The sequence below is a fragment of the Babylonia areolata genome, chromosome 22, assembly GCF_041734735.1.
Source record: "Babylonia areolata isolate BAREFJ2019XMU chromosome 22, ASM4173473v1, whole genome shotgun sequence".
Taxonomy (NCBI): domain Eukaryota; kingdom Metazoa; phylum Mollusca; class Gastropoda; order Neogastropoda; family Buccinidae; genus Babylonia; species Babylonia areolata.
The window spans coordinates 34,294,537-34,322,323 of NC_134897.1; the positions used below are offsets into that span (position 1 = coordinate 34,294,537).

The 27,787-nt window shown below is 40.1% G+C and overlaps 1 protein-coding gene across 2 annotated transcripts; it reads left to right on the forward strand.

Moving 5' to 3' along the window:
- LOC143297286 (myelin expression factor 2-like) lies at positions 1-27,762 on the forward strand. Of its 2 annotated transcripts, XR_013057238.1 has the most exons (14): positions 1-193; positions 1,490-1,665; positions 2,748-2,808; positions 3,228-3,321; positions 4,611-4,886; positions 8,651-8,804; positions 9,359-9,451; positions 10,462-10,533; positions 11,310-11,707; positions 13,855-13,906; positions 14,466-14,564; positions 15,460-15,578; positions 21,703-21,789; positions 27,106-27,762. XR_013057238.1 is itself a non-coding variant. In XM_076609556.1 (12 exons), exons 1-12 carry the CDS (start codon positions 36-38, stop codon positions 15,519-15,521), a joined length of 1,695 nt encoding a protein of 564 aa, XP_076465671.1. In that variant the 5' UTR covers positions 1-35; the 3' UTR covers positions 15,522-16,057. The 2 variants fall into 2 exon arrangements, 1 of the variants encoding a protein (XP_076465671.1); XM_076609556.1 differs by lacking the exons at positions 21,703-21,789; positions 27,106-27,762 and having other exon boundaries at positions 15,460-16,057.
- Positions 27,763-27,787: the final 25 nt, after the last annotated feature.

A 27,787-nucleotide genomic window follows, 5' to 3' on the forward strand; every position in this document is an offset into this window, starting at 1 on the left:
TTCGAGAATCTCTGAGAGTAACGGAAGTCGACAAAATGGAAGACAGTGCGAACATCGACGAGTTTTTGGGTTCGGAAGAGCTTCCAATCCCCGTAGAAGGGGAAGGAGACCCAATTGAAGACCTGGGTGATCAAGAACAATCATCTGAACAGAATGGTGACAACAAAGACAGAGACAAGGAAAGAAGAGGAAGGCTAGTATTATTTATTCACATTTTTAGACCGACCGGTTTCACCCGAGTCAATATGGCGTGTTGATTGTGCACAGTGAACTGTCTGCTCATTACGCTAATTTCTAAGGACCTAATGGTGTTTCCCCCCCAATTTTTTTTTTTACTTAATCAAGTTAATGGTCATCTTCAGTTTTTGCAATGTGCAGGAGAGTAGTTGTCGCAGTTGTCATCGCTATGTAATTATTGGCTTTGCTGATATGGACTATGAAAATTGAATGCAAATTTTCGGTTTCCTAGTTTTGAGTATAGAAGACTGCGTGGTGATCGAAAATCGAGGTATAAAATTACTCATGGATTGTATGACAGTAGAACGATACATTCTTTGTTTACATTGAATGATAACACTGTTAGTTTAGTGTTACAAGAGGCCGTGGAATCAGCTGGAGGAAGGAGTTGTGAGTACAGGGACCACCACAGTATCCAAGACGGCCTCATCCAGCATCAGAAAAAAAAGAAGAAAATTTTTTTTCAATCGTGGGCAGTATCCACATTCTTTTTGCTCATGACGGGCTGAATAGTATTCACAAGGCATGGACATTCACTCTGCCATTCACACAGAGGAGTGACAGAGAGTGGAGGAGAAGAAATGTGCAGATAACACTAACAGTAAAAGAAAATGTTTAGACATTAATTTTTTTGAAAGCCCTGCTTGTTAATTATGCTGTATTATTTTATAACTGAGGTATATTGTAGAGCCTTTTATCTTGACGTTTTATCAATAGACAGATCAGTCAGGTCATCAATTTCTGCTTAAAATAGTCTAGTGTAGCTGCTGGTGTTTGTACTGTTTACAAGCTGTTTTGTTTTCTTGTTTCGTGAGCAACATAAAATTGATTTATAACAATTGTATCATATTACATAACACATTTTAAAAAGGTCATCGTATTTCATTATCTTTTGCAATTTTCAGATACATTTGCAGTTTTAAAGTAAAGATCTTCATTTTACTTTTTTAGATGATGAAATCGTGTTTGATTTTTTAAATTTATCTTTGGATTAGGACTGACATTTAATCATGAATATTGATTACATGAATACATCATGATACATCACTCGATAGGAAAAACAAAACTGCATTCAGGAAGAATTATACAAAAAAAATGGGTGGCGCTGTAGTGTAGTGATGCACTCTCCTTGGGGAGAGCAGCCTGAATTTCACACAGAGAAATCTGTTGACAAAAGGAGAATTACAAATACAATTCAACACAATCATATGGTCAGATGTTGTACTGAAATGGAGTTTTTATTTCTTTTCAGTGCCAGACGAGAAAGAAGACGTTCGTCCCCACGTAGATCAAGGTCAAGGTCTCGTTCAAGAGACCGAGACAGGTCAAGGAAGCGTTTCGTGACAGTCAGCTCAACACGGGTTGTGGTGAAAAACATGCCATATGAGCTGAAATGGCAAGACATTAAAGATTTATTCAGAAAAGAAGGTAAGATCCTTTGTTATGTTGATTTAATTTTGTTCTGAAACTGAAAGTCCTAAAATCTCAGAAGAGACTTGTTACAGGATCATATTTGTGTCCCACTCAGTCTCATTTTCCCCATCTTGCAGCTCTCCTTCAACCTGTCCCTCTTTGCTGGATTTTCCCATTCTGTTTCAATTTGAAGAAAGATGTGAGCAATTTCAGTGCACCAGAATAATGTCCTCCAACAGATTCAAGTCAAAACTAATGTTTTACCTTTTTTTTTTTTGGTTTGCAATGGAGGGGTTAATCAATCAGTGGGTCTGGTAGTTTTCCGCCAAAGATTGTATCATTGTTGGCTACACAGAAAACTGGCATCAGAGCTTGTTTGATTTCACAAAAAGCTGAGAAGTTGTGAAACATTTGTGGAAATGGATAACAAATTCAAAAAGCGATCTGTCAAGGTATAGTTCTTCCTGTTTTTCCATCACAGAGATATTTTGATGTTCGATCAAGTGCTATTAATTGGATCATGCAAGACAAGCTTAAGTAAAGCTCTTAGTAGTTTAACACTAATAACAGTAAGCATTGTGGGTATTGATATTGGAAATGCTGTACTTCTGGAGATTGTGTGCAGATTTACAGAATTGGCACAGTTTTTGCACTGCAACTGAATGTTTCATGGGCTTAATAATGGCTGAATGGTCAAAGCATTCAAGTAGACTTTCAATTTGAGGGTGCCAGATTCAATTCTAGTCATAGTTTGCACAGTGTTGAAATTGGAGTTGGACTAAAAATGGCTGCTTACCTGGTGGGGTTAAAAATGGTCAGTTACACATAATAGCCCTCTCACAGATATTAGTAATAATGGGCTGCAGCTTATGATTTGTATGAAATGAACACAGAAATAAGAAAAAAGGCTGTATGTTTTGTTTCAAAATTCTATTAAAAGAAGAAGAAAAAAATTATGGACTAAGGTTTGATAGAAAAATAAAAATCACATCTTCTTTCAGTGCTTTTAATTTCAGCTGTGTAATTTGTGTGCTGATGTGATATTGAAGTTGAGGTGGTGGTGACTATCTTGTGACATACCTTTTATTCTTTAACAGTTGGTGATGTGGCCTACGTGGAAATGATTGAAGGAAATGATGGAAAGCCAAGAGGCATAGCGTGAGTATTTATTTCTGGCTTGTGGTGCCTGGAGGGATGGTATAGAATTATATTAGAATTTGAAGATATGATATAAAATCTTTTGAGAAATACTGGTGTGAGTGATTTTCTGTTTTTGGAGAAATGTAGACAAATGCCTTGAAATGGTTGTGCACATTTTTTGCTGAGATGGGATTAAAAACTGTTTAAAGACAAGGCTTGCACTGTGGCAGAAAACTTTATAATATTAGTGTGTACTTACAGTAGTGTGTGTGTTTGCATTTGTGTATGTGTGTGCATTTGCATGTGTGTGGAGGTGAAGAGAGCATTGAACAGATGTGTCATTTGTGTGTAATTGGTGAATGAGAGAACATGTTAGTGCACATGCATCAGTGCAAACCTGTAGATAGAAAATGAAAAGATGTGTTTTTGTTGAGCAGGGTGCTGGAGTTCAAAGACAAGGATGCTGCCAGGAAAGCCATTGAAACGATGCATCAGTACAAGATACATGACCGCTACCTGGTTGTGCATGAGGTCAGCGCTTAGTTATACACCTTTTAAAGCTTTTTTGTTAGATGTGTGTCAGCTTCACAGTTTACGTATTGAGTGCTTTAAAAGAAAAGTTTTATATATTGAAATATAAAATTTCTGTAAGAAAATGTTTATGCTAAAAAATTGTGTGCGTATCATTAAAAAAAAAAAAAAAAAAAAAAAATCACCCGAAAAGTTGCATGCTTTCCATGGAAAAAACCCAACTATCTAATCTAAAAAACCCAACTATCTAATCTGTAATGCAAAATTATTTCTGTCCTGTTTGAAACGGGGTTCTCTGCCTTGCTTTCATTTTGAATGTTTAACCTGTCTTGTACAGAACACAAGTTACTGTGACTTTGCTAGCCTGTTTTTTTAAGAGATGATATGATCTGAATATTGTTAAATTCTAACACACTGTGAAGGTGAGTTTTTTTTAGTTATGCTTTGTACGAGTATGACTGCAATTTGTTTTCTTTAGCGCTAAGATGTAATTGATAGCGGAATTGAATCTATAATGAAGTCCAACACTTTTTTCCTAAAACATTTTTTTAAAAAGAAGTATTGGTTAATGTTCTTGGTAATTTGGTATCATATTGATCTATAAATGCTTAACCCATTGCCTGACTTGGGACATGAGACTTGCGTCCCTTTTGTTGCACTGTTAATGTTATACTCCTACAGGACATATCTCTTGTGTCCAGTTTTCATCAGCATTTCATGGTCGATATTTAAAGGGAAGCAGCCTACTTTGTTTCTCTCTGTCTTTTAGAATGTTTGAAGATTGCTCATATCGCCTGGACTTCAACAGTCTGCACTGTATGGCTCATAGGCAGTAGGAAATTCTGAAGTCACTTGCATCCACGGTTGGTTAAAATGGTCTAGCAACGATCGATCTCAGCTCATGTTTTCGAAGGTTAACAGCCTTAGGAAATACTGAAAGATAAGGACATTGGGGAAGAAAGCATGTGTAGTGGTGAGAGTGATGATTCATGTGCAGATTTGGATTATGATAAGTCACAAACCACTTTGTGACACAAGAGTGAAAGTGACAGCGATGAAAGTTTTGTGCCTGATGCTGGTCAGTCTGCGTCTGTAGCAAGCCTGGATAAAGTGACAATGTATGAGCAAACATCATTTGAGGAAGTAGTGCATATTTTTTGCTTGGCACACAAGAATGACAAAATTATTAAAATGTTGGGCAATTTAGGGGTAAAAAGGGAAAAAAAAGGAAACTATTTATACTGGATTTTGAAGCAGCAGTCACTAACATTTTTTATTTCTGTCCACAGGAACGTGAGAAAGACCGACGCATGTTCCAGCAGTCCATGAACAACAGGGATGGGGGTGGAATGGATGGGCGGGGAATGGACGGGCGAGGAGGGGGTATGGGCGACATGCGGGGAGGAATGGGACCAGGAGCCATGGGCCTTGGGGCAGGGGTTGGACTGGGGATGGGCATGGGTGGAGGCATGATGAACAACATGGCAGCACCAGGAATCAGCCCAGAAGTGCTGGCTCAGCTGGGCATTGATGGACCCATCTCTCCCCAGGTGTTTGTTGCCAATGTGAGTCTTATTGTTTTTTCTCCTTTATATTAAAAAAAACTACAATAACAAACTAAAAAACCTAGTATTTTGTAGTTGTTGTTGGTAGTTGGTGAAAAAGAGATTAGATTTTTCTGTAAAGTTTCAGAAATCAGTAAATCTGAGAGTCCCAGGGGCCAATCCCGAGATTCATGTAAATATTGGTTGAGCAAATCAAGGATACATAAATGTGTGATAGGTTTGTTTTCTGTTGATCAGACTTGTGCGTCAGTCCGTATTCCCAAATGGTTTGGATTATTACTTGATTCAAAATGTGGCAAAATGTAGGCCTGTGCTTCAGAGAACCTGTTTGAAAATGCCACTCAAGGCCATACTTTTCTCAACGTTGTGTGCATGGATTTGATTATGGATGCGAATTAAATAAACTAAAAAGTGGAAAAGCTCTTCAGTCCATATTTTCGGTTTATAGGCCTGCAGTAGACTTTGAGAAGAGAGCGACTTGTCAGAGTGCCATATGCAGACACATTTCCTAATTATGGTGGTTGATTGAAGTCATGTTTGCAGTTGTCAAAATGCCAGTCATAACAGGCTGTTTCTCCATGGCATATTTTGAGACAAATGTGAAAAATGGAACACACACATACGCATGCATGCACGCACATGCACACACACACACACACACACACACACACACACACACACACACACACACACACACACACTCTAGACACACACACTCTATACACACACACATACGCACACACAAAACAAAAACCTTGGAAGCATTTGATGTCAATGCATTTTGTGCTGAAATTACATCAGCCGATGACGCAGCAGTACACTTCATGACTGAAGATGATATAAGTTGTCTAGATCTGGGATCAAAAGCTGGTGCACAAAGATTCATCTGTACTTAAATGTACATATGATATATTTTGTTCAAATGCACATGCAGTCTTGTCTCTTATTTGGAAGTCGATACATGTTTCGTAATTGCCGTTCTCTTCGTTTTCGCATGGATACATTTCAGTATTGCATGATGTTGCTCCTCCAGCTTTCCACCCTCTGTGTGTGTGTGTGTGTGTGTGTGTGCACGTGTTTGCATAGTCATGAGTTCAAAGAATGGAACTCTCTCTGTGTCTCACACATACACAAGTGAGTGTGCACTATCAGAATTATATTGAAAACACACACACACAAACACATTAACACATACACACACAATCACACATACCATTACACATATATACACACAGACTCACACAGAGTTGCATTGATGATAAAACTCACACTCTCTCTCTTAGTTTAGATGACTTATTTTATACAATTCCTGACCTTTAGATAATGTATGTTTGTGGTTTTATGACATTGTGTATCTGTATTCTTTTTATAACCAATTCAGAGATTTAATAATAATAATAATAATTGTATTTATATAGCGCTGAATCTTGTGCATAGACAAATCTAAGCGCCTTCGCACCAGTTATTCTCACGCATGCATAACTCTAAAACTGGAGAAACTGAAAGACAAGGAAGAGGCAGGGAAGGGAGGCTATTTTGGGAAGAGGTGGGTTTTAAGACCAGACTTGAAAGAGCTGAGTGTGCAGACTTGACGAAGCGAAAGAAGAAGTTCATTCCAATTGCAAGGTCCAGAGACAGAGAAAGAACGGCGGCCAACAGTCGAGAGTTTGAATCTGGGTATGCGTAAATGGAGTGGATCTGAAGCTGATCGTAGTGAGCGAGATGGAGTATAGAGGTGAAGGCAGCCACAGAGATAGGAAGGGGCTGATTTGTGAATACATTTGTAGCATAGAGTGCTGATCTTGTACTTTATTTGGTGTGAGACAGGGAGCCAGTGGAGATGTTGCAAAAGAGGAGTGATGTGCTTAGATATTTTCTTTCTGAGGATGAGTCGGGCAGCAGAGTTTTGTATGCGCTGAAGGGACTGAATGGATGAAGCAGGCAAACCAGACAATAGAGAGTTACAGTAGTCAAGGCGAGAGAGAATGAGAGAAATGACAAGTCTAGATGTTGCGTCAATGGACAGATATTTCTGGATGGAACTGATGCGCCGCAGTTGACAGTAGCAGGATTGACATGTCTGACTGATAAATTTTTGCATGGACATTGTGTTGTCAAGGACAACGCCGAGGTTCCTGACTGAACTGGAAAGAGGGATGGATGTACTGCCAAGTTTGATTGTGTCAGTTGTAATGGAAGAGAGTTTTTGTTAGTTCCTTTGATCATTGCTTCAGTTTTGTCCGCGTTCAATTGTAACTTATTTAGAGTCATCCAGTTTTGAATATCAAGGAAGCAGTTGGATGTTTCTTGCAAGAGCGACGACAGTTTTTCGGGTGTATCACTCTTCTGGAGTTGAGTGTCATCAGCATAAGAATGATGACTGACATTATGGCAGTTGATAATTTCAGCGAGAGGAGCAGTGTACACTGTGAAGAGCGCTGGGCCTAAAACAGATCCCTGTGGGACTCCATGTTCAATTTTAACGGGTTCAGACTGGAAATTATCAACAATGACAGACTGGAATCGATCAGTGAGATAAGATTTGAACCAGTTTAGAACAGTGCCGTTGATACCAAATGTAAAATGAAAACTGGAAAGAAGGATTGAATGGTCTATTATGTCAAAGGCGGCTGACAAGTTGAGAAGAGTGAGAAGGGAGATTTGTCCTGAGTCGGACGCTAGCAGTAGGTTATTCAGGATGTGGAGGAGAGTGGTTTCGGTGCCATGTACACACCCCCCTTTCCCGCCCCATGCTAATCTCATATCTGAAAAGTGTAGTGGTGCTGGTTATGAAATGTGTTTTTGTTATTTGGGAGTTGTAGGGGTTTGGTCATGGTGAGATAAGTGATTTTTTTGAAAGTTTGCTTTGTGTTAGTAATAGTGTCATGATGTACTGTGAACTTTCAAGGGCTTTTTATTTTGCTACAGGCATTAGATGGTAATAGTATTATGTAACATTTATTGACTGTGTGGAAATGCACAACAGTATAGGACCGTCAGTCTCCGCATAATTCTAAAAGAGCTCACTGTATACCATGCTTAGACCCCCCACACATGTCCTCTCACACATCAACCAGCCCCCAACATCAGCTTAACCACCCATCCTTTCGAAAATTAAAAAATCCTGTTTAATCACACATGCTAAACAGTGACCCACTGATGCACTGGTGTAGACTCTGGCAGGGGTCTGATTCCCTGTCCTGTGCAATCTACAACCCTGCTGAAGGGTAGAAAATGAAAGTAGATACAGCTTATTACCTTCCCCCCAAGTATATTACCTCCCCTGTGTATGCCTGTAAAACACTCTCTTCTTCTGGCAACCATCTTCGATCCCTTGTGCATCCAAGCAGCTAAGTCTTTTTTGCATTTTTCTCACTGTGTCCTTTTCTTTGACGTTCTTGCGTTGCATATTGTCATGTTTTCAAACAAGACATACGACTACATCGCTCGTTTGGTCGGTCGGGCTAAGAAAGATCGCCCTTGTTAGGAGGACATGCAGGCCTGGCTCTTTTGGCCACTGCAAACACTGCTCCTCCTCGTCCACCTCCATCAGCACCCACTCTATGACAGTGTCACTGACTATATGAGCATAGCAAATGGTAGTATGCACAGTAGATGTGATGAAAGTATCGTGATTATTTTTGCTTTTGTCATGTCATCTCACAAAATTGTCTGACACTGACAAAAAGGTGAGTTTTGGTGGTGATGTTGGTGTTGCAATCCCAGATTTGTCATTGACAAAACATTCTTTTTGTTGTGGCTAGTTGGACTACAAAGTGACCACTTCCAAGCTTAGGGAGGTGTTCAGGCTGGCGGGCAATGTGACCAAGACGGAGATCAAGGAGGATAAGAATGGCAAGTCCCGGGGCATGGGCATTGTGCAGTTTGAACAGCCCCTAGAGGCTGTGCAGGCCATCTGTATCCTTGCTCCCACCATGTACTGTGTGTGTCATTGGGAGGGTGGGGTGGTGGTTTTCCTGTGAAGGTGATGTTTGAAGAGTTATTAACAAGTCTAGATGTGTGTAAACACCTGGATGTTTTCAGTAGGGTGTCTGTGTTGTTTACTTTGTGTGGCATGCACACTCAGACAAATTCACATGAAGACTGTGTAGGAAAGTGCTGCCAGATATATCTTTTCCTGACAGAAAGAATTTCCTTTTTCAGCGATTTTGCAGAAGCTGTTTTGCAGTTGAAGAATCATGCAAGGGACAAAAGTTGGATCTCAGAATAACTATGCTTTCATATGGGTTCCTTATGCAGTAGCTTTACATATTTGCCATTTGGTGAGGTGATAGGTTTAAAAAAAAAAGTTTGAATTTTTGTGATTGAAAATCTGTTTGAATGCTTTTTGTACTGAATACTTTCCTTTGGTCCCTATGTCAGTATGAAACAATATAAGCATTGGTGATGTGGGTGAGAAGGGATGCTAGTATTGTGTCTTCGGAAATGGAGTTTATTCCCTAACTGTTCAGCCATGTTCAACAATCAGACCCTGTATGACCGCAGAATGATTGTCCGCATGGACAAAGTACCAGAGGACATCACGCCACCCAACAAACTACCCAGTAAGTTGGTGTTTTTGGCTTTTGTTTAATCTTTGACTCACTTGTGTAAACAAAGTGAGTCTATGTTTTAATCCGGTGTTTGGTTGTCTGTGTGTGTGTGTGTGTCCGTGTGTGTCTGTGTGTCCGTGTGTCTGTGTGTCCGTGGTAAACTTTAACATTGACATTTTCTCTGCAAATACTTTGTCAGTTGACACCAAATTTGGCATAAAAATAGGAAAAATTCAGTTCTTTCCAGTCATCTTGTTTAAAACCATATTGCACCTCTGGGATGGGCACAAAAAAAAAAAAAAAAGAAGCCTAATTATATGCAAACTGCATTTACTGTTATATTTATATTTTTTGTATTCTCTAAACTTGGCACTTTGACCTCTTATTCTGACACAACAACAAGAGGAGTCATTATTATCATTTTTTGTTCAAACAGGAACTTCTTTTGCTAAGCATGGAATTTTTATTTATTTTGCAAACATTTTGGTGCAGGTAGTAAAAAAAGGGAAATTACTCTGTAATTAATGCTAGGGGACTTAATTTATCACAAGTGAGTCTTGAAGGCCTTGCCTCTCTTGTTTACTCTTTTTTTTATATCTATATTTGTCGTTGATTGATTCAAATTGGCAGTTGGGGTCAGTCACTGAAAAGTATCAGTTTATCTTGTCTTTCCCATCCCGATCACTTTCATTTACAGCAGATTTTATTGGTCTGTTTTGCTTTGGGTCAAAGAAGAGGGGTCATTTGCTGCTGTTCTTATGTGATTTTGTCAGTTGTCTTGCCATGGCCAGACTTGGTGGAGATTTTTTTTTTTATTCATGTGTTTGTGTGTAAACAAAGTTTGTGGCTTTAGCTAATGTGTGCTTGTCCCATGTCAAAGGCTGAATGAATCTGTCATGTATTTTGTATTCAATGTTTTCAAATTGACAATTATTTTTGTACCTGAATAAGTGGTCTCATCACCAGAGGGTGTGCTCTTTACTGTTGACCTGTTGTGCATTGTGTTAAGTGTTGACTTGCAGGTGGTCTGAAGTCCATTGGAATGGGTCTTGGTCTTGGGGGATCTCCACTGACTAACATGCACCAGATGAACTGTGAGTAGTTTTTTTTCTTTGCCATATTAACAGAAACGAAAACCAGAAAATTCTTTACTTGATGCTTTCCAAGGGTTTAATTCGTATGCAAGATAAGTGGGTTTTGTATTCATTGTCTAGGTTGTGTGTGTGTGTGTGTTTGTGTGTATGTATATCACATTGTTTGTCCTCATGGTGAGCTTAAAACTTTGGCATCTTTTGGGCAATAACAATTGCTAGAAAATCAAAGGTTGACAGGATGAGTATTCAAAAAGTTTTCCTGTCCTATACATTAAAAAACCATGACGCTTGAAAATAAAGGCCATGGATTCTTGATAGATGTTTTAGTAATGATTAAAAACATTTTTTTTTTTATTAACATATATAGTTTGCAGTTACTGTTCTGTTCATTAAAATGTATGAAATGATCTTTTCTGGATGTGAATTTTGTAGGCAGAAAATGAAGCATGAACAATGTACATTTGGTTAAAGTTAGATATATTAGTCTGGTTAAAGTTAGATATGTTAGTCATATTGGTATATCTCCTGATACATTTTGTACTGTTGCTCAATTAAAAAAAAGAAAGAAAGAAAAATATTTGATTAAATATTGCAGTAAATGCAAATGGCGTATCTAAACAATTTTAAAGTACATTAAAAAGCTACTGTGTAGGTATGCATGTGTGTGTGCCTGAGAGAGACAGACAGTTATATTGGTAGAACTGTAACAGGAATGCCATTGACGGAAGGTACAGTACACACACACTTGTGATCCCACGCTTCTGGTCTGTGTGCAGCTGCAGGCTCCAGCCTGGGAATGGGAGGAGGACTGGGAGGGGGCGGCCTTGGTGCTGTGGGCCTGGGAGGGGGTCTGGGTGCAGGGGCAGGCCTGGGTCTAGGCATGGATTCTGGGTTGGGGGTCGGAGGTTTGGGGGTAGCTGCAGGTCTTTCTGGCATATCAGGCCTAGGCTCAGGGGGTCTGGGGTCCGGCCTTGGAGGGTCTGGCCTGGGAGGTCTGGGTGGAGGACTGGGGAAGCTAGGGGGCCTGGAAGGTGCCCACGGGATGGGCATGGACTCTGGAATGATGGGTGGTGGTGGAGGAGGGTATGGGGGCTCCAATGACAGAGGGGGCCGACGGGAAGAGCGGGGCCAGCGGTTCACACGCCCTGACAACTGCACCGTCCAGGTGAAAAATGTGAGTTGTTCTTCTGCCTCTGCTCTTTGGAATTGGTTAATGTTTTTATTTTGTGCACAAAGCAGGTTGACTTTGGGGGATGGAGGTGGTGGGGTGGGGGGGGGGGTGAATGTGGGGGGGGGGGGGAGTGCATTGTTTGAGAAAGTCTTTGTAGCTTTCTATACATATATATATATATATTTGTCTTTGTCTTTTACCTGTTGAGTGCTTATAAGACTTTAGCTGACATCTTACAAAAAATGTTGCCATAGTGCCTATAAGACGTCCACTGATGTCCTGTATTTATTCAGATTTTTCCGTCATCAATTTTGTTCCATGAACACAAACAGAATCTGAAGGTTAGTTTGATGTGTCTGGATTATAAACATACAAATTAAATGAGCACACATCATAAGATAAGATAAGAACTTTATTATCTCATTTAGAGAAATTACATCAGTTGCAACAAAACAAATGTAGACAGTTACTCAACACAAAACATTAAACATGACTTAATATTCAAAAATAAACTCAGAAACTTTGTTCAGGTGGTCCCAGGCAGTGAATTTATACAATTGTGCAAATGATGAGATATGCATCCATCTTGTCTGATTATTGGTTTGAACTCGAACTCGAAGGTGATGACAATGACAGTGACGAAGAACTGACAGCAATGTTCAACGCTTTGTCCAGTCCATCTGTCTAGTCAGACATCAGTTTTGAGCAGGTGACAATGACTGACAGTAAGGATGGAGTACTTTGGTGTAATTTGAGAAGAGTGGGAGGAGAGAGAGTGGCGTGGTGTAAGACTATAGATTGGAGACAAGAAAAAAGGTGTGTCTAAGTGTCGTGTCCATGACTTCAGTGAACTGTCTTTCAAAGTGTTCATCTGGCAAGAACTAGGCAACAGTCAGTCATAAACAATTTTCTTGGTTGACAAACAATGGACATGAAACTTGTGATTTTATTTTTTCATGTTTTTTGTCACTGATTTCTCGACCAATTCCTTTGTAGAGCAGACAAATGGGATTCACAGTAGACAATATATTGGCTTGTTTGCAACCAGAATGGAGAAAGTATCATCAGAGAGCTCCCCCTCTTAACGGGGAATGCTGTTTGGTGTTGAAAAAAAAAGCAAAAAAAAAAGCTTGACCATTCAGTTTCTGAGAACATGATGAATTTTTTTTTATCTAGACAGAACCCTTGTTTGTCGTTGTTGTGACAGTTATTCACTTACATGTTTACAAACGTTGTGATTGTTGTATAAATATATAACTTGTTTTATTTTCTTCCACAGGTATAATCAGATTAATCATAAGCATGCTATTTCCAGTTTTTTTTGTTTTTCTTCTGCAGGTATAATCTGACTATAAGCATGCTATTTCCAGTTGTATTTTGTTTTCTTTTCGGATGTCAATCTAGGGATGTGGGATTAGGCTTTTTTGGTGCACATGAATTATTAGAATCACTTTCAAATGCCTGAATAGCTATCTACAATTGGAAAAAAATCTCAGATTCAGAATCCATATTCATTTTCTGTGACAAAAAGAAAAAAAGTTTACTTCGCTTCTGTATCTTGTACTCTAGTATAATAGAAAAAAAAAAAAATCATTACCCCTGATTCCTCAAAATTCCCTGGCTAGGGGAGAAAACCTTTTTTTCCCTCCAAAATTCACTGGCAGTGACCGGGATGATAATAAATGTATTTATATAGCACCTAATCCCATCCTTAAATAATTGTGCATTTACAATAGTTCCCTTTAAAAAAAACCCCAAAAAACCCCATCAAAATACCTTTTGGATAGTGAAAGAATGCTTTCAGTAGAGTTTTGAGGATCTAGTTTCATTTGTGTAATACCTGATTTAGCTTTTTCATTTTCCATTTGTATGTGCAACAGAAATGAGAAACAAGATGTTTTAGTTTTAAAATATTACAAAAAGATAATTATCTTGTTACAATTTTTGGTCTATGTTATTCCCTGTTTGTGCAGAAGGTGTATTTATTTATGGTATCTGTGGGTGGTTGTGTTTATTGTTTTGATTGACATCTATCGCCAAACATAGTTTTGTGGCTGTTAATCAACTAAATGCAAGACCATTGGTGATGATTGTGATGAGATGAGAGATAGGAGTCATGGCCTGAAATGATAACCTTCCTATGGTTTCAGCTGCCGTATTCTGTCACTTGGCAAGACCTCCGTGAACGTTTCTTAGAAATTGGTAAGTATTCATATATATCATAATTGGGGGTGGGGGTGGGGGTGGGGTGGTGGTTTTTGTTGTTGAAGAAGTTATGTGCAGAGAATCTGCTAAATCCTGGTTTAATTACACATACTTAACTGTGACCCACTGGTGCAGACTCTGGCTGGTTGATTAGTTTGAAAATTCTAAAAAAAGAATCTACAGTTGATGTTCATGCACACAAAAATAAAAGATCGTATATTTGAAATAGAAAGCAGTGATACATAGAAAATAAAAAAACCGAAAAGGAGTGATGTTTGGGAAAGAGCCAGTGAAGGTTTGAGGTCATATGCAGGATGCAAAGACCATTGACCTAATATAGCACTGTCCTTGGACTTGGACAGTCTGCTTCATGGAAGAAGCAGAAGATGAAGTCCATAACTGGACTATTTTGGGGGAGAGGTGGTAAATGTTGTCACATTTGTGCCATGGGAAATCATCCTTTACTGTTTCTGTACATTGAAGTCACCAGCAGTGTGAGCCACATGGTCACTGATATTATAGTAAAACACTGAAGGGGAAAGATGCTGTGTTGCAGGTGAAGTGAAATATGCAGAGATCAAGATGGAGAAAGGTCGTTCTACAGGCCAAGGTCTGGTTAGATTCTCCACAGAAGATGATGCCATTCGTGCAATCAGTATCCTTAACACTGGTTTTCTCATTTGGGCTTTCTTGAAGGAAGGGGGTTTTGGAAGAATGGACTGCCAGATCTTTTTTGTTAACAGCTTAAGATTTGTTTACATTGAATTGGTGTTTAAGTGCAGAATTTAGTATGGCTTAGAACCCATTAGATTATTATTCAACCTATTACCTGAAATCGAATGAACCATTTTCAGGATTATTGGGTCAGTTTGAAAAAAAAAAAAAAGTTGGTTGGTTTCTATGATTTTGAATTTAACAATGTTTAACATGTGTAACAGGTTCCATGAGCATTTTTTTTTGGTGAATTCTGGACATTTTCATTGATATAATTTTTGCGGTTGTGAAATTTCAGTTTGCTGTTAAACTTAATGAACTTTGAATTAAGCTTCAGCCAAAATATATCTGAGGCTAAATACTGTCATACCACAAGATATCAAAGTGATATGTCAGTACATGGGTCCTTGATTGTCCTGACTCAGCCAGTCGTGAATGGGTACCTGGGTTAGGTCAGAGGCTGGAGAGGGTTGGGGCCCACCTCCTTATGTCAAGCCATAGACACTGGATATGAATTCACTGCCACAATGGCCATCAAAGGGTACAGGACCTTTAACCTTTTTAAAAAGTTTTGTTCAGAAAACTTATCTAAAACATGGAAAGTCTTTGATTGAGAAGCAGGTGTAAAATTGGGAAGGAGATAAATGTTTTTGACACTTCACTTGTTGTGTGTATGTACATGGTGCATGTAGGACCAGTTTTGTTCTGTAATATGCCATTTCCTGTGTACATTTTATTTTGTTTTGATAGAAGAGTAGGAAATGTGCACTACATATTGAAAAAAAAAGTAGAAATGACTGTACTCGGGTAATAAAATGATCCTTGACGAGTCAAAGACAGCATGGACCGAACCCGTTTTGAAGGCCGCACCATTGATGTGCAGATGTATCGAGGATAATCAACTGAGTGGTCATCTCCCTCCATGGATGAGGCACAGATAATGGCTTTATGTGGTGTACGTATCAACTGGTGAATGTGCGTGGTCTTTGACCTTTGAAGTGGTCTGGAAGTATTGTCGTCGGGGAAGATCTTGTTGGAAGACTTGAGTTCATTCGTCTTCTTGTGTTTTATCATTGGATGTTCCATCCCTCCTGACTCTGCTAAATCATGCCGTATCTTCAGACTGTGGAGTGTGTTTTACTCTGGAGGTTTCCGTTTCTCTCTGACCAACTTACAGTCATGCCATCTTTTAGTCACATTGTTTAGGGTGGTTTTCGCATTACCAGCATCACATTGAGTGTGTCAAGTTTGTGTTGATTTCATGTCCTGTTGATTTCTAGAACATCTAAAAGTAATGCCAGTTGGCAGTGAATTTTTATGTCAAAAGTCTTGTTGGGGAATATAACACCGGTAGTTGTCATGAGAAATCTGATTCCTTGATTTTTGTGTTGAGTATTGGAATTTCTTGAAGAAATAAAAGGTCTTTTAATCATCTTTGCCGTGGATTGTTGTCTGTTTGGGGCAGGAGAAGAGTGGTGTTCTTTGGCAGGCTTGCATTACCTAGCTGTGGGACTGCGTAATGTTCATGCAGTTTGGTAAAAGTTTTGGGGAGTTTTCTGTGAAAGTTGACCATGTTCAGTATACTGGTGTTAACATGCAGAGCACTTCTTGTTGGCCTGTCAGGCCTGTTGCACTGCAGTAAGTACAGATTAATTGAACTTTTCTTGTGTTCCTGATGCCTGAACTAGATTTTTTGCTGGGTCTTTAGATTTACTGTCTTGAAGAATATTCCTTTGACCCTGGTACACTTGATAATGAAGACATTCTCTGTTCTGTTTGAAAAGAACACCTTTTTACATAACAAGGGAGGTGCATTTTTGTGTTTTTGCGTCATTTAAATTTAATCTGGATCAGTGTGGGTATTAAGAATGGGCTTGGCTGTTGTTGATTACAGTTGATTTGACACCAATCTATGATACAAGGTTTGATACCTGTCCATTATATACCTCTTTGTCCTGCATAATCTGATTGCCAAAGCCCACTTCAAACAATTTATTAACCTTGTATTGCATACACTGAATCAGTTCTTAATTGACAATATTTAGGTCTATATTTTCAATCAAAAGTCATTCAAAAAATAAAAAAAGACTGGACCGAGAAAGTAACAGGTTTCTTTTGAACAGTGTTAGCTTTTATAAAAGCCTTAGTAAGTTTTAAATGGGTTCATATTTCAAGAGAATTATAATAATAAATGACAGGATCAAAATTGCCTTCACATACTTGGTTTTCATTCATCATTCATTTTGAATTTTATTGTTGAAGAAAGGTTCTCAAATTATATGAAGCTTGAAATACCACATTATGTTTGTACTTAATTTGCTATATTATAAGTACCCCCCCACCCCTCTCCAAGAAAAAAGAACAGAAGAAAACATTTAATTGGCATTTAGATCTGCATATCGGATGAAATGATTGTTGTTGCCTTACATTTTTATTGAACACAGACACACACACACACACACACACACACACACACACACACACAAAACACCAGAATTTTTGTAACAATATATGATGTAATTTTTAGTTTTTTTCTACAACAGTAACAGCTAATGCTGCAAATTTACTGTTGCTGTTTTGTTGTAATTTTTGGCCTATGAGGTGCTACTTCATTTTTTTACAAAGATCTGACCACTGCGACTTATCAGCTGTATGCACCTTATCTGTCTCTAAAAACTAAATTCTGACTATCATGTAGGGCCACCTGACACAATAAACTCAATATATGACATCGTTCATGATCTCGCTGAACCGTAATATTTCGGTCTGACCACAGTTCAATTCGAAATGGTTCATGTTCACCATTGAATAAAATTGAAACTGAATCGCAAAATTTCAACTGAATGCGATTGCAGTACGCCCATAAGCCATTAAAAAAGTGCAGTATCTGAGTTTGGGATAAATTTAAGGCGTAATGATAGAGAAATGGAAAGTGAACTGATCGTTTCTTGAAAGCAGATCGCATGCTAAACGACGGACATAACTGAAAATCAGGTCCAGCAGACAGGATTCTGATTGAACAGGTTTATTAACTGGGGCTTTACAACAGTGTTCATTTGACTGAAGGCTGTGAAATTTATGAAAATAAAAAAGAGAGAGAGAAGGCAGAAGCTAACAGAGCAGAGTGACAGAGCAGAGTCGACAAGGAGACAGAAACAAGTCTGATTCCGATCCAGTTTTTTGAAGATGACGTCACTACTCTGAAAACAACATGCGCAGTTAGCAGAGCCATGATGGAAGACTTTCTCTTTACGGCAGATGTGTCTTATTGGATGTGTGTGCCTTACATTCAAAATAACTTTTTCTTTGAATTTAGGGGGTGTGCCTTATGCGCTGCAGCGCCTTGCAGGCCAAAAAATTACGATAGTAATTTTGCAGTATTAGCTGTTGAAGATTATTTTCTTCTTCACACACATAGGGAAAAAAACAAAGCCACACACAAACCAAACCAAAGCATACATGTAAGAGTGAAACAACCATGCTAACAAACTTGTGTTGTCTTACTTTTTTTTTTTTTTTTTTTTTTTTTAAATGTAATCGGGTCTTTATTTTCAAATTAACCATTTTTGTTTGTTTTTGTTTTTTTAAGATTCAGATTGACAAAGTGTGTTTGTGAGTTTTGTCAGCAAATTGAAGATATTGCTGTTTTGTTTTGTTAAAAACCTATGAGAACTGCTGGTGTGGTCAGTTAATCGACTTATTGATACAAATGAATGATGAGTTGCAGCCTGTAAACAAGATGAGGGAATCCTTAAAGAGCTGACCAATATTTCCCTGTTTTGGAAGAAAGTAGGCGTTCACAGAAATTCTGCCTCATTTGTCTGCCCTGTCCAAGGATCAGGGCTAAAAGAAAAATAGAAAAGAAAAGAAGAGGAGAGTGTTTGAAATAGTTTTTCTCATTTACATTTTTTGTTTTCCTCTCCTGTTGATTTGGGTAAATTTCAGAATGTTCTTGTCTTTATACTGACAGCATGCCCTCATAACTAACTCTGGAGAGGCAAAAACCCCACAAAATGTGAAAATCCTTGTGTTTTGAATGTGTAGAGTTTTGTCTCTTGGGAGTTTGCAGTGATAGTATTGGAAGATGTTATGATCAGCTGCACTGACAGTATCTTTGTGGAGAAAGTGAATATTGAAAATGAAAGTTAATTACAACAAAGATTAAGTTGCAATTGTGAGTTTTCAGCTAATAACATTCTCTCTGAGTTTTGGAGTTTACACAGCCTGCATGCTGTCAGTTACTGTGGAGTGCATGGAATTACTACACAAGCTGTTGTATGACAGAGAATCGCCACTGGTGATTTTTGAGAAACACCACCCAGTTGGAGCTGTTCAGGTTTTGCACGGACCAGTGTCATGCTCTGTCCTGTACTGACAGGACAGAGTATAGTTACTGTGACTCACCAGTGTTTGATGAAAGCATCCAGTCCAGTCAGCAGCACTGTTCCACCTTGTGGTGGGGTGGAGTTTGATGTCGACGGTGAGGCTCAGCAGTGAAGATGACTTGTTGGAGTTGGGTGGAGATGGAGGCAGAATGGATTATCTACATCCGGAGCTGCCTTTAGCAGTGGAGTGAGGGAGGAGAGGCAGAGTGGAATGGCTGCAGTGGAGGCTAGTTGAGTGCCAGTCAGTCCAAAGGGTGCTTTTGAAGCACACCACTCCTGTCTGCTTGTTGTGGGTAAGCGTTTTCTTTCTGTCTTCTGGCCTGTTTCCAGTGTGTGTGCTTCATGCCGGTCCCAGGCTGGCAAACATTCATTTGTCGGATTGTGTGACCAAATGCCACATGTATTTTCTTCAGGTTGGGGGTCAGTCTTTTGTGCTCTTGCTTTCTGTCTGATCTATGTGTGTTTTGTCCTGTGTAGATGTGAGGGCTGGTCTGTTCACTAGTAGAGGACAAGTGGAAGTCGTCTGGACAAATAACTCCTAGGGGGGTGAGATAAAGAAAAGTCAGCCACAGAACTGAGATTACATTGACTAGTTTGCTCCATAAGCAGCCCAAATGCATTGGTCAATATCCACCTTAATCTGCAACCTCCTAAACCCTACATTTTCCCACCTCTGTGTTGTGCACCCTTTTCCCCACCCCCTTTCCTTCATCCTTCAGGAAAAAAGTGTATCCTCATTTTACAATTTCAGAAAATGTGTCAATAAATACTTCCTTAAAGCAGAATCTTACATAGCAACAATTGAAGAATGCAAAATTGTATTAAAAACCAGTAAAAATATGATTAAAAAAAAAAGCATGTAAAGGAACATGAATGGTACATTTTATGTGAGAAAGTGATTGTTCATCTATAGGACCATATATTTGTAAAGGAACATGAAATAAAATAATTTATTTCAAAAAGTATTTGTGCATCTACAGTTTCTTTATCGACAGGTTTATTTCTTCATAAATGTTTTGACAGAAGGGTACAAAATGTCCTTGAATAAACCACTGTAAACCTTTTTTTTTTTCTTTTAAAGATCCAGGTCTGTGACCCTTGCAAAGTTTAGAATGTGCCATGTTTAATTTTGAAGTTTACTGCAGTTGATGTTGAAAGTGGAATTGCAAGCAGGGATGAGAGTTGGTTCACTTTTTCATCTAAGCAGTTTCTGGAAGGGGAGGGTTTGCCTGCATCTGTCCTGAAGAGCTGTATAGCGGTCAGCCAGTGGTTTGTGTCATGTTGCCCTGTCCTTGTCAAGTTTACTTGTGGCAGTCGATTTGTGTGTCTGCTGATTCCAACCTTCTCTCCCTATCATGCTGATGTACTCTTTGATGGTTGCAAGTGAGAGCTTGTTGTTAGCGATTCATTGTTTCTGACTGACCCATCTTGCTTTTGATCAGTTGAATGGTTTGAATGTGTCAGGGTTGTGTTGATGAGTACTGGTGCGTGTTTTGAAGGTTGATGTGTAATGACATATTCCTTGTTGGCAGCAGAGAGTATTTGTGTCAGCCAGTGTTGATACAGCAATGAATGTCCTGTGAGCAGTATTGCGGTGGTGAGTTGAGGGCACGGTTGTAAGTATGTGTATCGTTCCTCTGTGGAGTTGGTTACGAGGATTGAGCCATTAGTTCTGCACTGGGACACCATTCCATCTCACAGTTAATGGACATTTACACCAGGTATACTTCATTCATGTATGTGTGCAAAGCAGGGTTGGCTTTAAAAGAACATTTGCATTCCTGCTTAATTTTACAGATTCACCCTTTTGTTTAACTTGCTGCTGGCTATAGTATTTGGAATTTTTGCATTAGTTGTTAGACATTGTGGTGAAAACTTAGAGTAAGCTGGTTAATAGCAAGTAAAAGTTGTTTGTGATTGGGAATGGACTGAGTGCATGCCAAGGTAATGGTTTTGGTCGTAGCGAGAGGAACATGGATCGAGTTTGTGCTGTATATATCTGGTGCGAAGTTCAGTCTTGGGGAGGACTTTTGTTCTTGGAGCATGTTGTGTTGTTTCCACATGTTGTTCAGTACCAGCCATTTTAATTCCTGTTCCTGTTGGGGGTTTAATGCTTGAAATTTACTTTGGCTTATCAATTTTGCAAGTTATGGTTAAATTTTGAAATTTTATTTGGGGACAATTTGCAGTGTTGTTGAACAGTCATTGGAAATTAAAAACTGGATGTGAATTTACATATTTTGTCTATAAATTTCAAAAATCATAGATAAGAACATATCTTGTGAATGTTATTTTTATTTTTATCACCATACCTATGTGTCTTCCTTTTGTCCAATTTTTTCTCCCCTCTGTTCTTTCCCGTTTGAAGTCCAGTGACTTCCTTTGAGTTTTCCATATAATCACCCCACAGAGTACTATTTAGAAGGTGTACCTAAATTCAGCAGAGATTTAATCATCTATATGTTAATATTTAAACAGTGACTATGAATTGAAAATACGAAATTCTTGAATCTTTGTCATTTCATGCAGTCTGTTCTTGTTAGGTGATATTAGGTTCTTGCACAATTGTATGTTTTTGGTATTGCTACTTGTGCTGTTACACACAAACATGCAGAAAGAAAACATTAAAAGACAGATAGATGGGTGTTTCATTAAAGAAGAGAAGTGCTAACAAGTTGTGTGGGTGTGTTTCAGAACTCGGCTTGCTGCCACTTAACAGTTGAATGGCACGAGGGATATCTCTTGTCTTCAGCCCTGATGCTGGACTCACTGCAAGTGATGGTAGGTGATGTGGATAGATGTCTTTAAAAGAATGTGGTGTTTTTTTGTTTGTTTGTCTGTGTGTTGCATTTGTCCCTTGTGTTGCAAAGAAGTAAAACACAACCAAAATAACCCGAACAAAAACCTAAATGTCAAGAGTGGTTCAGTAGTACTAAGATATTCCCAGGCTTTGTTCCAGCAAAGCACAGCATGATTTCCTCCTGTAAGTGATGCATCACTTGGTTTTTTTTTTTTGTTTGAAAATGTTTCAATATAAATGAAGTGAATTTAACAGGACAGTGTCTAATATTATGTCTTGTGTATATATCTAAATATTGGTTTGGTGTCATATACTGTACCATGTCAAACTGATGCAAACTAGGCCTATTGGTTTGCTCTGCTTGGCCAAATTTCGCGCGGCTAACAGTGAAAAGACGGGCCCACCCGCTCTCAGCCAATCAAACGCCTCTAAAAACTATAAGCGCTTAATCATTCCTTTGGCCAAGGCTCTCCACGCCATCTTGTCTGAGATTCCTGTCCTGTGCAAACTACTATCCGCCTATGCGGAGGAAATGAAAGTAGCTATGGCTGATAACCTCCTGGAAGTAGGTAACCTCCCCAACAGGAATTCATTAAGTCTTTTGTGAAGTATTATGACTAAAATTAGGAGGCAAGATTGCATTGGCTCTCAGTGCTGCAGCCTTTGGGGACAATCCAAATGCTGACCGTCTTAACCTTCTGCCCCCTGACAAAAAGGCAAGGCAACTTCAGAATCCTGTGTGAAGGGAAATAACTCTTCATTGAACTTGCACATACCAAACAAAACAAAAAACAAAACAAAAAAAATCAAAGAAAATAAGGCTTTATTATTTTGTTGCAAAAGTCAGCTCAGGATGTGCAGAAAACATCAGTTTTTCATACAAATTAACTGGGAACACTTTAATTGTGAAGAATGATTTTTTTGAAGAATCCAATGTTTTCTGGAAAAAGCCTCAAGCTATGTGTGCATCAAATACAATGAAAACTGACTCTCAGTCTCACTGAGTGATCTGTTGTGTTTGTGTACTCACTTTTGCATTCTCTAAATACTTAGCTACAAATAAAGATACCTTATAATGACAGTTACCTATGATTGAAGGCATGTCTCATCAATCATTCTCAGCTATTTTTGTCCAAAAAAATCAACTTTAAAAATTCATAGCTCAGAAACTTCTCAACCTTCAAACTTCAATGTGGTGGCAGTGGAAGGAAGTGACAAATGTACTTCTGATCTAGGTGCATTATGAGATTGCTAAAAGCAAAAGTTACGGTAAATGAACGCTGTGTTCAGCAGGCCATACTGGGTGGTTCAGGGATTGAATAGGGCGTTTCCATTCAGGCATTTCGTTAGAACCAAGAGGGAAATGCTCTCCTCACTATTTGGTGGTGATAAGAAACTCTAGGGAGAGCTGGACAGTACAAGGCCTTCAGAGAAGCCCCCCTCAGTCAAATGTTTCGGCCCTGAACTCTTTACACTCTAAGGGGGCTGGGCTGCACCTAGGTCATGCGTCCTGGATGCCCTTGTATTGCCGCCTTTCCTTTTTTTACTGTTTTCCTGGTCCTCAGCAGGTTTGAACCCGCGCCTCCAGGGTGGTCGCCACTTCAGGACTAAGTCACCTTTCCGGCAGATGTTTTAACCACTGAGCCATCGTACGCCTAGTTCGAGTAGGGAAATTTAATCCTTCTGAAGTTTACTTTCATTCCTCCTCGACCAGATCCAGCTGGAACTCTCTTCTGCTGTTTCTGCCATTGCCTTGAGAGCCCATGTCCTCTCTCTGCCAGAAATCGACAGCTGTTTCATGAGGCTGTGGGCAGATGCGCCCACAAGCCCTGTTGCACCAATCTCTATGGCAAGGACTTTGGCTTGGAAGCCAGATTTAATTACACATACTTAACCGTGACCCAACTAGTGCAGACTCCGGCAGGGGTCTGACATTCCTGCCGGCCCTGCTGGAGTCTGCACTAGTTGGGTTATGGTAAGTATGTTATTTAAACGTAATTTTAGATGGAAAATTTTCTTTCTCTCAGGTTGCTGGCTAGGCTAGCATACTTCTCGGTCTTGTAGATATGGGCTTCCTCCATTCTGCTTTCGTATGGCACAGTGAGCTCAGTCAGAATCACTTGTTTTGTTGCCTTGGAGTGGAGTACTGTCAGATCTCTTGCTGATGATGTTCCGGGTGTTTCTTCCCCTCTAGTAGGTCAGCTGTGCATTCCCAGTCTTCGGCACCATCAAGCAGCCCACGTTCCCATGCTTTGGAAACTTTGGATGCTGTTCCTGGCCAGACTTTATTGCCTTTTGCTGAGCGGAACTCAACTGGAACTTCTGGTGGGGTTGGTGCTCCTTGGACAGTGCTCACCACGTGTGCAGTTTCTTTAAGCACTTGGTTGTGCCTCCATGTGTACCGTCCTTGGCTCAACGCCACTTTGCATGAGCTGAGGACATGTTCCACTGTTTGTTTGCCATGGTAGAGTGGGCATGCAGGGTCATCTGCTTTCCCCCATTTCACCAAGTTTGTATTCAAGGGAAGGAGGTCGTACACAGATCTAAGGATGAAGCTGATCCTCAGAGGGGCCATGTTCTACATGTTGCTCCAGCTGAGGCTCATTTGGAGTGCATTTTCCCATGTTGTCCACTGCCCATGCTGGCCTTGCTGAACTGGCTTCTGGACTCTTTTGTCATCCTCTTCCTTCTTGATCTCCTGTATGATCAGGTCTTTCCCCTTTGCCTTGGACCACCATTTCATCTTTGTCGATCCCAGGCCCTGTCTGTTGGTTTGGGTGTGACCTATTATTTCCTTCGTCTTAAGGCTTTCTTTCGCTACACTGACTGCCTCCCTGACTTTCCATTTTCTGCCAGTCTTCAGCTTGGGTTGGTTGGATCTCAATACTGTCACCCGAGTCTTCGAGCATGCTAAGAAGTCTTGCCTTTCCTACCTTGTATTCTTCGAGAAGGGACTTCAGAGGTATCCTCAGCTTTGCTTGGCGACAGTAGAGTGCCATGTCTGTGAGACCAGGTGGGACATCAAGCCATTTGCGTGTGTACTTCTTGATCTTTGCCTCAATCGACTCAACTGTGCTACAGCTGTATCACATATCAGGAGAGGCCACAGAAGCTTTGGTATCAGCATGGACTGTAGGCACCACACTTTGTATTTGCCAGGAAGGCATAGACACTGGTCTATGACATGCAGGCCTTTTTCTGCTGTCCGCTTGGTTTCCTTCCCTCTTTTTGTGTGTTTCAGGGACTCCTCATACCATCTTCCAAGGCTCTTGACTGGTTCATCCGACACAGTTGGAATGGCTTGGTTGGTTACAGTGAATGTGAACGTTTCAGCTACCTTTCCTTTACGCAGTGAGAGGCTGTGTGATTTCTTTGGTTTGAAGTTCATCCTGGCTGAGGCAACTACCTCGTTCAGCCGCTTCAATATTTCACAGGTGTCATCCTCTTGTTGAAAGGACTGTTTTGTCACCCATGAAGGCTTTCAAATGAGGTATCTGGAATCCGTTACTGAGGTTGGCTTGATCCGTTCCCTTTATTGAGGCCTTCAAGATCACTTCCATCACCAGCACGAACAGGATTGGAGAAATTGCACAGCCCATGGTTATGCCCACTTCCAGATTGATCCAGTCTGTTGTGTATTCCTTGGTGGTGAACTGCATTGGGAAGCCATGGAAGTACTTCTTCAGCATATCCCTGATGTTCGTTGGGACATGGTGCATCTTAAGAGCCAGTTGGATCATCTCATGAGGAACTGACGCGTACCCATGTGCCAGATCCAGCCATACCACGTCAAGGTTCTTTTTCTTTCCTTTGCTCTTTGGATTGCATCCCAAATCATTGTGGCATGTTCTACACAGCCAGGAACTGGGATGCCGCCTTTCTGGACTGACACATTCAGGTACTCATTTTCTGTGAGGTATTTTGTCAGTCTTGCAGCCATGACAGAGAAGATGATTTTCCCTTCGACATTCAGGAGTGATATTGGTCTGAACTGGCCAGTGGTACTTCAATTCTGCTCTTTCGGGATGTGCATGCCATCAGCTATCATCCACTGGTCGCTGATCTTCAGGTTCCTCCATGCTGATCTTATCACTGTGGAACCACTCAAGGACTTTGGGACATTTCTTGTACAGCAGGTACAGTATTCTGTTTGGCCCTGATGATTTGGCCCAGGCTTTCTTGACCACTTTCTGTACAAGGGTTGGTGGTTTATTGCTGAACTTACCTGGTTTCCTTGAGATCTAGTGGTTTCTTGCTTTGTGGATCAGAATACGTTTTCCTGAGGTGCTGTTCCAAGTGTTTCTTTCTCCACTGTGAGTGCCCCTGATTTGGGCTGCTCAAACAGTTTCCTGGTGAACTGAAAGGAGTCTCGAAAGAAGCAGTCTAGTGTCTTCTTCTTTTTGCTCCTTTTCCTCCTTGCTGATTCTGCTTTACTGAAGGCACTGTGCTTTACTTTCAGGTCTTTCCAAAGTTTTTGTAGGCCCTGCTTCTCAAATTCTGAAGATGTTTTCATCGTTTTCTTGAGACTTTTTTGCATTTCGGATGTTGTCCATTTCTCGTTGTCACCTGGGTTTTTGAGGTGTTCTTGTCTTTGGTTCTTTCACTCCATAGGTTTCCCGACACGTTGTGTACACGATATCTCCATAGGCAGCTAACTTGCTTTCCTGTCAGTGCATCAAGTTTTCGAACTATTTTCTGGTCCAACTCTTCCCATTCCGTTTTTGCACTTGCAGGTGGCAAGTTTAGTTTCTGGCATTTGGCTTCAAGATCTTGTACAAATGATTAGTCTGAATTATCAGCGTGGATGTCCTTGGCACTATGGTTTGAATTCTGGCCTTGGTTTTCCGACATCTTATCTGCTGGTGCAGTGCGCTGCTGAGCATTCGTCAGATTCTTCATACAAGCCTTTTTGGTCCTGTGGATCTTCATGCTACGCTCAGTGGAGAATTTCCGCCCACAGACACATGGAAATTCCATCAGTTCTGAAATTGTCTGTTTACTATTTCCAGTCGTGATTCAGTGGTACAATTTATGACAGTATAATCCCTGTTTATGACATCGGCAGTAGAATTAAGTTATGTAAAGGTGGAAGTGACATGTTTGGGAGGTAAAGGCATTGATCAGTTGAGCCAGAACTAGGCCTGGGACATTTTTTTTTTAACAGCTTAAGCCCCAGTTTGGTTAAGCTGGTAGGCTACAGTTCGCAGCAGCTTTGACACGGTAATCATATTAGTGAAACAATGAGTGGAAATCCAATTTTTGAATTGCTAACTTTATTTTGTTTTCTCTTTGGACAGAGATCCAGGCTGACAGCAGAGAACAGCAGCAGGGTTCTGGCCTCTAATGTGGACCATTAGTGGCACAGTCCTGGAGCAGGGCTGCCGGCCCTAGGGACCAGTCACAGTACAGACTTGCTGACCCGTCCTGCTGCATTAGTCAGATTCCCAATCATAAAACACTTTGTGTGGTGGGCTTGACAGGGGCAATAGCCGAGTGGTTACAGCGTTGGACTTCCAATCTGAGGGTGGTCCTGGGTTCGAATCTCAGTGACGACACCTGGTGGGTAAAGGGTGGAGATTTTTCCATTCTCCCAGGTCAACATATGTGCAAACCTGTGCCTGAACCCCCTTCATGTGTATGCGCAAGCAAAAGATCAAATATGCGTGTTAAAGATGGGTTTATTATCTGTCAGTGTCGAGGAAAAAGGATGTATTTTGATTAGTTGTGCTCCAGGCTGTCATATTTTGCATGGTCTGTAAATATTCTGTTAGGACACCTTCAGCTCCCAGGCAGTAAAGAATTCTGTAAGGTCATGTGCCTTATTTCACAAGAGCACTGAATAGACTGGAAACTGGAGTAAGCTGGATTGAACAGTCATACATTTTAATGGTGATGTGAGAAAAAGAAAATTTAAGCAGATAATTGTTTAAGAAAATAAAAAGTGAAAGTTTGAACTGTGTGTGCGTGCAAATGAAATCG